The sequence below is a fragment of the Monodelphis domestica genome, chromosome 5, assembly GCF_027887165.1.
Source record: "Monodelphis domestica isolate mMonDom1 chromosome 5, mMonDom1.pri, whole genome shotgun sequence".
In the NCBI taxonomy this organism is placed as follows: domain Eukaryota; kingdom Metazoa; phylum Chordata; class Mammalia; order Didelphimorphia; family Didelphidae; genus Monodelphis; species Monodelphis domestica.
The window spans coordinates 185,509,833-185,523,024 of record NC_077231.1 but is presented as its reverse complement, the minus strand read 5'-3'; the positions used below and the strand labels follow the sequence as shown (position 1 = coordinate 185,523,024).

The following is a 13,192-nucleotide window of genomic DNA, read 5'->3' as shown; positions in this document are numbered from 1 at the left end:
ATATGCCTGAAAAGTTCTATGTATAAAACAAGTCAAAACAATGAACTATCCTTTGAACAGGAAGCTGCTGAATTTCCAGATACCAAAGTTGTGACATAAATACAATTTCTCCTCCTATCTTTCCTAAAATTCTGGTCTTCACTGAGCCTTTCTCTGCCCTAGCATGGCAATGTAGAATTGCAGAAAGAGCACTATATTTGAAGTCCAAGGATCAGAGTTTGAATTTTGGCTATGTTGTTTGCTATCTCCCTGATTTGATGCAACTCTTTTAATTTCTCCAGGTCTCATTTTTCTCATCTGATAAGAGAGGAGAAGAGGGGAGACTGAATTATTTTTAGGATCTCTGTGAACTCTAAATATGCTGCCATAATAAAACCCAATCATTTTTAGAAGAAAGCAATGACTCTAAACAATTGTAATGGGAGAACCTGCAACCTATTAAAATGATATAAAAGAAACTACTCAAACAAAAATACTAAGGCTTTCACAGAGATGTCCATTTAAAAGTATATCTTGCCAAAGAATAATATTCTTAGTGAAAAGAAGAGTTGACAATATCCAGGAAAGAATAATAATAACTAAATTATAATTATCCAACCTATAAACCAACACCTCCTCCTTGACATACTAGTCTCTCTGGGTTTTAGGAACACTGTCTCTCCTTGGTTCTCCTCCTAGTTATGCAACCACTACTTTCCCAGTCTCTTCTGTAGGAGCATAATTCATATACTAACTACTAAGATGAACCTAAATGTTCTGTCCTGGATCTATTTTTCTTCTGTCTATTTCTCTCTCTTGGTTAACTCATCAACCCACATGGGCTCAATTATCCTCTCTGTATATACTTTATGTACTTTAATTGTTCTTTAAAACTGAAATCTGAAGGTGTGCTTTTTTATGATCTAAAATTATTTCCTCTCCTCCAAGATACATTATCCTCATTCAGGACTCTCTACATTAGGATTTGTTTCCTCTGGACCACTACAATAATCTTCTAGTTGATCTTTCTGCCTTATCCTTCTCTCTTCCATTTCATCCTCCACACTCTGATAAAGGGATAATGCTAAAACACAAGTATGGCAATGTCACTCTTCTGTTCAATAAAACTTTATTGTCTCTAAGATGAAATACAAATGCCTCTATATAGCATTTAATGTCCTTCACAACTCAGAAGCAACTTACTTTTCCAGCCTTATTATATATTACTCCTCTTCAAGAACTCTTCAGTTCAACTAAATTGATCTTTTGTAGTACCTCCACAAAGAGAACATCCTAATGCCCACCTCCATGCCATTACACGTCTTTCCTTATCTCTAGAATAGATCTCTTTTTCAACTACCTATTAGAAACCTTTGTTTCCTTGAAATCTTAGCTCAAATACCACCTCTGGCATGAGGTCTTTCCTGATTATTACTTTAATTCCACCTACAAAATTACCTTGTATATATTTATTTTCCATATCTTTATAAGTTGTACATGTTGTCTCTCCCCATTACAATGAAAGCTTGTCAAGGGTAGGGACATTTTATCTTTCTATCCCCAGTACCTATCATGTGATGGATTCCACCTTCAGAGCAAGTCAAAAAAATCATTTTCAGGATAGGTTCATAGGGATTTGTAGCTAGATATCTACTTTCCCTTACAGGAGATTAACTGGCTTAAATCAGGTTCCTCAAGTTTCCTAAAATTCCAGGGTAAAAGGCAATGATAACAGTTTTCATTCAATAACATCTCAATAGTACTAACAACTACCCTGAAAGAAATGCTATGGACATCATTTTACAAACTCTGTGAGAATTGAGTTAATTCCAGTTTTCACACATAAGAGTTCTATTAGTAGTGCAGCAACCATTTTAACAACTGATGGACTATGGGGCATAGCTGAATGACTCAGTGGATTAAGAGTTAAACCTAGAGACAGGTCTTGAGTTCAAATTTGGCCTCAAACACTTCCTGGCTCTATGACCCTGGTCAAGTTACTTAACTCCCACTGCTTTTATGTCTTGGAACCAATACATAATATTGATTCTAAGATGGAAGGCAAGGTTTAAAAAGAAACAGATGTACTGCCCTGTCTATATGGATATATTGACATGATGTTAAGAGACCTAAAGAAAAGTTTTCCTTAAATTGGAAAGGGGGTGGGGTGGAGTCTTAAAAGTATTGGGCAGAAACATCACAAAATGAGAAGATGTAGAGAATACAGATAGATTGGTATTTGTAGAGATCCACTGACATATAAGACAATGATATTAAAATTTTTATTGCTGTTTTTAAAATTCTGAGATTCTGGGATAGATTAATTTAAGGCATAATCTCATTCTGTTTTTGAATGTCTGACAAATTTGCCCCTTCAAGAAATAAATATATTTATGTTAGGCATGAAGGAGGGAGCAACTAGGATTTACAACATAAGATTTTTGTGTCAGACCACAATTTCTGATTATACTTTTTCTGATTTTCTGATTATACTTTTAATTGTTCTGCATCTGTTATATGACTTCAATATTTTGGGGCAGGGTATTGGGGGATGAACACCTACATGGGAGAAAGCCCAAGTTTGTCAGGGTTTAAGTTAGACAGCTTCCAAAAAGAAAGACTTGGATCACAGATTCAGAGTTGGGCAAAAGCGTAGAAATCATTGAGTCTCATTTTACAGTTTAGGAAACTGAGGCATATTGAGGTTAAGTGTCTTTCCCAAGATTATATCAATAGTATAAATCTGAGGTAGGATTTGAACCAAGTTCTTCTTGTCTCTAAGCCCAGTACTCTATCACTGCATACCACATTCCCTCTGAGAAAGGGTGGGAAGCAGAATGGACAAGATAACTTTTAAAATCCTTTCCAGTTCTGAATCCATGCTTCTATGGAAATAACAGACAATTATTTATTTCACATTTGATCTGGAAACTCTAGATGGTGCTAATCAGCTATATATCATTATGATATCAGTTTATTTAATAATTTCATTGCTCAATAACTGATAAAGTAGTAATGAATTATGGGATGACTCCCCCACTGAAGCCTTGTTGTTCATTGTAGCAGAGAGACAACTCTGGGCTCCATAAAGTTTTGTCAGTGAAGTATAAATTCTGGAAATTTCTGCCAAATTAGAAAGGCTTTGGGTATGGACCTTGTATTGCTGTTAGTCATTTCAATTCTGTCTGACTCTTTGTGACCCCATTTGGGGTTTTCTTGGTCAGGATATTCAAGTGCTCTGCCATTTTCTTCTCCAATTCTTTATACAGATGAGGAGACTGAGGCAAACAAAATTAACTGGCCTGTCTAAGGTCACACAGATAGTAAGCACCTGAGGCCAAAATTGAACTCAGGTCTTCCTGACTCCAAAGCCAGCACTTTATTTACTAAGCTACATCACCTGACTTAACATAGCCCATTTAATCAACATCTAGTGTTAGTTTTCTGTTTCAGCAAAGGTATTACAAAGAGTTTGATGGTGTTTCTATTGAAAGTTAAAGCTGATGACTGATTCCATAGAATAAGAAATGTTTTAAGTCTCACCCTCTGCCCAGGACTTATTGAGAAGGAAATGTTCTCTAATACAGCATTCCCACCATCTATATATTTGGCTGTGAGGTCTTTGACAATCATCTGACCTCCAGAGGGCCAGTTTTCTTTATTTACGTGCTCATTCTCAATGATCAGAACTTGTGAAAGCTGGTTTTTCTTCAATGATTTGGTCGTTTTGGTAGGTAGAGGTTCTTCAGCTGGCATATCAATGAATTTAAATACTCGGCTCACAGACCGCATCTGAAAACCAGAATAAACAATATTTGAAATTCGGGTAGGCAGAGTTAAGATCCATACCAAATGCAATAAATAGTTTAGTTGTTTCCTAAAGCAAAGTTCCTCCCATCCGAAGTGCTGTCAGCCAATCACAGGTACCTAATTACAGGTACTGTCATTTAGGTTTTTGTCTGAGAGTTTTCAATGGTTTAACAGGAAATAGTTGGCTATATTTAAAAGATTAACAAAGAATAATTAGTCATGCCATGGACAAATGGGCTTTGTATTAACCTGTTGACATTTTGTGATCGATAACATTTGCAGTTATGCAAGGGATTCAGAATTGCTCACTCTTCATGCTTAAGTAGACTGAAAGAGATTTTTCTTTCCCACATTAGGCAGTATTATGCAATATTATACAACTGGTGCCACAAAGTGAAATTTACCAAGCTACAAAACCCGATAAAGGTGTTTGACTTTCTCCAGCATCGTTTTTATCACAAAGTTTCATTCTATATGAAAGATGATGGTTAAGGAAAAGTTTGGTCAATGGGTAGTTTTAGCATTTTTTGTTACAAAAGTCTATAAGCAAGCTTGAGATCATTTGTGGGCATTTTCATCCAAATCTAGCAATAAATATATGATGAAATTTAAAATTAAATTGCATCAAGTTTCTGAGGAAAAAACGGCAAATTGCATTGAATGTTTTATTTGGAACTTCCTTCCCCTCTACTAGACACAGAATCACCTTTGAATCTGAAAGGAACTAATATCTATGCATATGGAAAACATGCATGCACTTATCCACATGCATGTTGGCCGCCTGAAAATCTGTGTTTTTATGGGGGAAAAGGACTGGAAATATTGGCTTTGTACATTTGCAAGAAAAATATATTGTTTATGAGTCCATAATACATACCTACGCTGTTTATCCTGATCCCCCCCACGCACACACACACAATTTGACTAACAGGGTTTGACATTGACTTCATAAATCAGAGACTTTATAGGAGTCTCTTACACTGCAAAATGAAGTTAAAACCACTTTGGAGGATAATGATATAAGTAAGATTTAAGGATTAGGATATTAGAAATAATTCTAAAATACCAAAAATATGAGGTGAGCATTTCCTAGCACAGTTCCTCCCCTATTATAGACACTGAATGTTCAATGAATTCAATTTAATTTCTATATAATTTTTGCCTCATACTAACTGTAGCAGAAAAATGGGAAAAGGTACTCCGCTCTAATAGATAGAGTAGAAAAGGAACATTTAATGGATGATCTAGTTGAATCACCAATGCCACTGATTTTCTCAAGTTCTTCATTTTACTGCTTCTTTCTAATAATTCTTTCCTTCCCATATTCTACAGAAATCCCATATTTAGAATACTTTGTCCTTAACCTTGGATCAAACTTCAATAGTCACTCATGAGAGAGAAATTGCTTATGGCCAAACTCCCCATGTGTGATTTATTGTTTGCTAGGTAAGGTAGAAAGGACTCTATAGCCCACATCTTTTATAAATGACTCTGGCAGAGTTGAATGGTAAGCTTTTGTTTCCTACTTGTCATGCCTTGATGCTGCATTATAAATGACTCTCAGAGATTGATATATTCTCTTTCTGCTCCCCTCAATTAATTCTTAAGTAAGGCCTATTAAGTTTTGTATGTCACAATAATTAACATAATTAAATTTCAAAGCTGTATAGCAACTATTGCTTTGAAGGTCAGGAAGATAAATTAGGAGTAAAATCATCACTAAGGAGAAGTTCAAATGAAATAATTCAGGAAGCCCACAATTTAATAACCCCCAAATATTTATACTTTAAAGAAAAAAATAGTGCCAAAATATTTGTCCCTTTGAAGAGAAAAAAACACACTACCTTGAAATATTTTGAGGACATAAAAATTCAGTCCACTTTAAAAATGTAGATTTGTGAAATAATAATGTCATTCCATTACCTTGATTTTTTCCTAGGTTAACTTTTTTTTTTCCTGGCAGACAACTTACATAAAACTTCTTGAATTTGGTGTGACAAGTTCCTACAATAAACTACTTAAAGAGCAGTTTTGGTCAAGAATTGAATGAAATAGCCAATTAAAAAGACATTACTGTTGATTTTTAAAAAACAATATATTCACTAATTATGTTTTTAAAAATCCCAGCAAAACATCTGCAAGTGATCTTTTTTCAATGTTGACCTGAAAATGCTAGCCCTGAATTTTGTCAAATGTCTGTCATGCTAGAGGTTGGAAATGCAGCTTCATGTGATTGGTAGACTCTAAAGTCTTGAAATACAACACTGTCATTGCTCCACTGATGCCAGTGGTGCCATATTTGTGACATTCTTGCTTGTCCATTTCCTAATTAAACATTTGGGTGAAACTGTGTTGCTGTAGTGTGTCTAGGATGATGTTGCCATTCTTATTTGTGGCCCTCTTGTCCATTCTGTGGAAGTATTCCCTGGCAGAGGGGTAATCCTGGATGCTCTGTTTTGGAATGCATAATTTGGAGATAAAGGTCAAGGAGCCATGATCATCATAATTAAACAGCATCAGCATTGGGCAACAGTCATGGCCAGCAGCCACTATGTTAGCTATTCTCAAAAACAAAGAATGTACTTAAGAGTGGGAAGCACTTTGTTTTCAGTTGTGGAACCATTGTGCTTTTGGAGGAATCAGCAGTCAATACAGTATTATCCTGGCTAACATGGAAGTCCTTTCCCACTGGCAGAGAAACTGATCCCCTGGACCCAAGGACCATTTCTAGTGCCAATGAATTCTGGTATCAGTTTATCAAAAGTCACCTTGATACCCCATGGAGTATTGGCTGCCTTTTCATCAACTTCTTTAATGTAGGCAGAAAAAGCTGCATTTGAAGTCATAAGATCCAGTGGCCAGCAAAACTTTGTTAAGATGTGAGTCCAAATAAAAGACAGTAGAATGAGTTGGCTTTTTATGTGTTTGCTCACGCACTAGTCATTTTCAGATCCAAAATAGCACACAGAAATCAGCTAAGCTCTGTTGCTTAGAGCAAATTTATTCTCCAGGGGGAGACCATTTAACAAAGGTAGCTGCATGATTAATCTTCAGCATCATCAGGGTTGGTTTCCAGATTCTGTCTTTCTGACTCCAGATATAGGCACTGTGGTCTGCATCACAAGTTACAAGTTAATTGCTCATGGAAGCTCAGTAAATACCTGTTTTGTGTCCATTGGGCTCCTTGAGTTCATGGGCTTTTACACATTGTTCCCATTCTTCCAATAGATGTAGACTGCATGATTAGTATGTCTAAGGCCAATCTGGGTATTGTCTCTGTTTTGAGCATGACACCTGATTGGCTCTTGTAAAAAATGGTGTATGAAAATTATGCTTAACATTTCATAAGGGAAAAAGCTAGGGAGTATGAGCAGGACCCAGTTAAGGATTCAACCTCTCTGGTTAGTCAACATGAATAAGCTCTGACAGGTGTCAGGAGGAAAATGGAGGCAGGGAAGGAGCAGCTGACAGGGATCTTTTTTTTTATTTTTGGATTTTATGATTTTGAAGATTAACAAGGTTTCTTGGCAAAGATCCTGGAGTGGTTTGCCATTTCCTTTGTCATCTCATTTTACAGATGAGGAAACTGAGGCAAATGGGTTTAAGTGACTTGCACAGTTAGTAAGTGTCTGACTCTAGATTTGAACTTAGGAAGATGAGTCTTTATGACTCCAGGCCAGGTGCTGTATTCACTCTGTCACCTTGCTGTCCCAGAGAAAATTATTTACCATATCTTGTATTTCTGTATCCTCAAACAAAAGGCCTAAGGCCTGGCCTACAACTTTGGATAAGGCTGGAGATCAAGTAGAAACTAGGATACTCAACTTTTAAGCTATTCTGGTGTCATGTTAAACTAAGGAACATTTCATTTCAAAAGCAGGAAACTATGTAATAAGGAATAAATTGTGCCATACCCATTAAATGTTGGCTGCTTCCATAAGGAGAACTGGATCCTGGAAATGTATAAGATACAACTCTACATAATTCTTAGAGTAAAACAAGCTAAAACAAAGGGGAAAGCTCTCTAAAATAGGTAATTTTTAGGAATCTACACCCCTAGAAGAAGGTTATTTGTATCTTTTATCTCTTTGTCTGTTGGGGCCTCTCTTTGTATAACACCTAGGTAACAGTGGATATAGTGCCTGGAGTCAGGAAGACTCATCTTCCTGGGTTCAAATATGGCATCAGACACTATCTGGGTGACACCAGGCAAATCACTTAATGCTGGTTTCCTCAGTTTTCTCATCTGTATAATGAGATGAAGAAGGAAATGTCAAATCATTCCAGGATCTTTGACAAGAGAACTTCATTAATCATCAAAAATTAAGATAATGAAATTATTTTTATCATCCCACAAATTTACATTTTTAAAGTGAGCCAAATTTTTATGCCCTGGAAATATTTCAGGGTAGTGCTTTTTTTTTCCTTTTAAAGATAAATACATTTGGGCCACTTTAAATTGTCACCTTCCAGAATCATTTTACTTAAACCCCATCTTAGCAGTGATTTCACTCCTAATTTATCATCCTAACCTTCAGATAGTCACTGCAACCTCTGTTTGCCTCATTTTCCTCACTTGTAAAATGGGGACAGTAATATAGCATCCATCTGAGGTTTTGGGGTAGAATCAATTGAAATAATAATTGCAAAATGCCTGGCAGAGTAAATGCTATACAATAAGTGATATATAAATATTAGCTATTATCAGGTATCTGTATTTGAGCTGACTGAATTGAATTCATCACTCAAATTCACCCTCATCTTTGACGTACAAAAAGATGATGCTCTCTGATATGATGTCTTCTAACCACAGATATGATATTGACACCCAATAATGGAATGCATCAATCATATTCATAAGAATGGAGCATTCTTGTCTTTCCTCTGAAGCAATTCACCACCTCTTTGTCACACAGCTTGGTGTGTGATCCTTAAGCAAATGACGCTAAGATAGATGGAAAACCACCTGGCTGAACTTCTCTGTCTAATGCCATGTGATGTCACCTTTTGTTTATGGGTTACTTATCTATAGCACAAGTGTTGATATTTGCTGCAAATATTTCAGAATATTTCTGGGTGTGGGAGGAAAGATGAGTTGCTGCTTCCAGACACCTGTATTGTGTTTAGTTCCACATGTGTTGAAATGTAATTATAGGTGACATTGTTCAAAAGCTTCATTGTTTCACTGACATCCAGGAATCTACATAACTAAATAGAGCATTACAGTAATGCAACTTCCTTAGGGCCACAATTTTAGAGCTGGAAGAAACCATACAGGCACTACAGTTCAAGATCATCATTTTGCAAAAGAGCCAAGTGAAGCCCAGAGAGCTAAAGGGACTGGCTCACTATCCATTTCATTCCATTGGCTCTTCTTTTAGTTGCCTTTTCCCAAGTAATTCTTTCTGGGAACAACTCACAGAAAATTTTTTACTTGGGACATAAACCTTGGCTTTCCCTCTAATGGCATAAATCTCTAATCTGACTATGTAAATGGCATAAACTTTTGAGATTTTGGAGGAGATAAAAACCCAGGTTCACAGGTGTATCTAGATTTTTTTACAAAAGAAGTGGCTAGGTTCGATTCTGCCTTCACACACTTCTTCCTAGCTGTGCAACCTTGGGCAAGTCACGTAACCCTGTATGCACCTAGCCTTTGTCCTTCTGTCTTAGAGTTGTTACTAAAACAGAAAGTAAGGATTTTTTTAAATGGCTCTACTTTTAACTCCTTTCTTATCCTTTTTTCCCTTTTGCTGATGAAAAGATCTACTAAAATTAGAAAATTATTCTTAGCTATATTTCTTTACATGCACTTTACTGTCACTTTCTAAAAGCAACAAATTCAGTGGCTAAATATTAGGTTCTGGTCTTTGTACAATCATTGATCATTTTGTACAATAATGAATCCCAAGGCATTTGAGTGACAAATACACAATCTGTGTATCTGCAATCCAGTTAATAAGAAATTGAGAAGAGTTTACACAATTATTTGTTGAAATGCCAAGGAAACAAAAAGAAAGCACTACATAAAATCATAGGCTTAGGTAATAAGTGGAGGTGCAAGTGTTGAAGTCACAAATCTCAGATTCTTGCTACTCTACCAATATTTACCACCTTTAGAAAACTAACAGAACCTGGAAAACAAAACATTTCATCTATTCTGGGGCAGGTAATAGTTAATATATTCCTCCTGTGTGCAAAGCATCTTGCTGAAGATATAAAAACAAACCAAAAAAAACCTCCTCAGGTTATTTGCAGTATTCTGAAGGAATACAATTTTTAGTTAAATAAGGATAAATTCAAAATCAAAGCTATTATAAAAGGGGGTGGATGTGCCACCAAAATTGAAGATCCTGCCACATTTAAAATGCATACTCTTTGGAATATCATAGTTTAAAAATTCAGAAGCAGGGCAGCTAGATGGATCAGTGTATAGAATGCCAGGCCTGGAATCAGGAGTTACTAGATTCAAATCAAGCTTTAGACGTGTCCTAGCATTGTGACCCTGGGCAAGTCACTTAACCTCATTTGCCTGGCCCTTGCCCTTTTGTCTTAGAGTTGTTACTAAGACAGAAAATAAAGATTTAAAAAAAAAATCAGAGCCACACCCTCTATGGTCAGCTACACATCTCTGGCTCAACCAGATCCATGTACTCAAGAAAATCTATACCTAAAATATAGATTTTATATAATAAAGCCTATTTTGCTTGTTGTTCCTATTTTCTATAGATCATAAAATAACAATCAAAATTAATATATTGAAATTACTCATTAACATTCCGAGAGTGGAAGATGAATTTTTTTCTAGAACTACTATAAACTCCAACCTTTTATTAATTTTATTGAAGTATTTGCTTTCCATTGTAATTTCTACAAGTTTAAAATCCACAGACCTGTTCTATTTTCATCTTTACTTTGTCCTATGGGTGTGGAGCTCTGTTGATAACTATCTGGGATATATATGTATATATATACATATATTTATATATATGCTAATGTCTAACAATACAGGAGGAAGGAAAACAATAGGTTCTCTTGATCAATAAGGGTACCATCTACAGTAAACATGAAGGTCTCAAAATTAATTGTTGTCATTTTTAATAATTTAACAGTTACTGATAGGCAGCCTAGTGTTGTGGATCTCACAGTGCCCTCAGAGTAAGGAATAAAATGAAAAAAAAATCCCAACACTTATAATGTATCAGATATTGTTTCAAGTAGAGGGGATACAATTACAAAAGCAAAGATAGTGTCTGCCCTCAAGGGAGAAATAACACTCATGAAGGAATGATGGTCCAGGAGAGGAGCTTTAGTTTGGAAAGTTCTTGGGATATAAAACTGTGCAGATCCTTTGGCCCAACTTTACCACACTATTAGGGCTATATTATAAAGTGGTTTAAAAAGGGGGGCCTATATGTACAAAAATATTTATTGCAGTTTTTTTTGGTATTAAAAATTAGAAATTGAAGGGATTAACTATTAATCAGGGAATGGATGAACAAATGTGGTATATGATTGTGATGGATTGCCAGCATGCAATAAGAAATGATGAACAGGAATGTTTCAGAAAAAACTGGAAAGATTTACATAAACATTGATATAAAGCCAAGTGAGTAGAACCAGGAGAATATTGTACACAATAACAGCAATATCGTACAATTATCATCTTTTAATGACTTAGTGATTCCCAGCAATACACTGATCCAAGTCAACTGCAAAGAACTCATGGTGAAATATGTTATCCACTTCAACAGGAAGAACTGATGGAGTCTGAATGCAGATCAAAACATACTTTATTTTCTTTCTTTTCGGTCTGATCTTTCTTTTCCAACATGCGTAATATGGAAATATGTTTTACATGATTGTACATGTATAATTTATGTTAAATTGCTTTCACAATGAAGGGAGAGGGGAGAGAGAGGAGAATTTGGGATACAAAAAATTTTTTTTTACTGTTGAGACATTTTTATACGTAATTAGAAAAAAAATTTTTTCAAAAAAGAAATTTCCAGGAATGGTGAGTGGAGCCCTCATGTCATAGAGTCCCATATTCTTTCTAGTATTTATGATAATATTGATTTAAATATGGAAGTTCAAGTTCTGCCTCTTAGCAAAATTGATTTTGTGATTCCAGATAAGTCACTTAACTTCCCAATGCTCCAGGACAACTCTTTAAGACCACATTGCAGAACAGGTGCAGATCTGCACTTAGAAGTTGTTCAGTCCTGTCCAACTCTTTGTGACCTCATTTGAGGTTCCTTGGCAAAGATCTTAAAGTGGTTTGCCATTTCCTTCTCCAGCTCATTTTACAGAGGCAAACAGGGTTAAGTGGCTTTCTTGGGGTCACACAACTAGCAAGGGTCTGAGACTGGATTTACACTCAGGTCTTCCTGAATCCAGACCCAGAGCTCAATTCATTAAGCTATTTAGATACCCCTCAGTTAGTAATAAGATAGAAATGATCTCAATGGTGCAAGAACTTAACCTACTTCAGTCTTCCTTATATTGCCACTGAATGAACAATATACACTAGAGACACTCAAGAGTTATCAGCTGAATTGGGAATCTTCTAAAAAACCTTTAAAATTAGCATTCCCATGAAAACCAGTGAATCATAAGTCTTTGCATAAGGACAAGAATAGACTATGATAGTAAGTATTCAAACTATTAGAGAATGTTGTGCTTGGAGCATCCACACTTGTACTAATCATCCTTTCATGAGTAGCAGGACTTAAGGAAAGATTTAGTAGGAAAAGTCTTGTTTCATTTTTTAAAAAATTAGGACAAAGATCTTACTTGTCATTCATAGTACCTCTCAGCACTTATCTGTGCTTATCATGTTCTATTTCTTTTATGACAGCTATTTCAAAAGATTGAGGACAAGGACCTTGATTGATTTATTTTCCTATCTCTCTCCCTGCCTTGTATACAGTAGGCATTGAGTGAATCATGTACTCTCTCAATAAAATTCTTTCCTTTATCAATTTCACTTTGAACAGCACCCTCCATTCATGATTTTCCTCTTTTTTATGAAACATCTAGGAATATAATGAAATTGGAAACCTTATTAGGTATAATAATTGGAATACTGGCTATTTCTATCAGTGAACTTTAGCATGCAAGAACTATAGAATAGTCTGAAAGGTGAGGTTATCATAAAGCTTTGGAGTGATTCCTAAACATTAGGCAGTCAAAAGTCAAAATGGGCAGGTCACAGAAGAGATAGAGAAATAAAGAATTTAGAACTGGAAGGGTCTCTCTGGTGTAACCTTTTAATTGTACAGGTCAGGAAATTGAGGTCTAAAGAGTTTCAAATATTTGCATAACATTATAAAATCACTTAAAGTTACAAAATCTGACTTTGGCATTATTTCCATTAAACTATGTTATTTAGAAAAGCAAG

The 13,192-nt window shown here is 35.6% G+C and overlaps 1 protein-coding gene across 1 annotated transcript in view; it reads right to left on the bottom strand.

Moving 5' to 3' along the window:
* CFTR (CF transmembrane conductance regulator) overlaps positions 1-13,192 on the bottom strand; it is a 204,836-nt gene that overhangs the window by 34,633 nt on the left and 157,011 nt on the right. Inside the window, exon 22 of the mRNA XM_056799582.1 lies at positions 3,523-3,771. Within this exon, the coding sequence (XP_056655560.1) occupies positions 3,523-3,771 (249 nt within the window). The remainder of the gene's footprint in view (positions 1-3,522; positions 3,772-13,192) is intronic.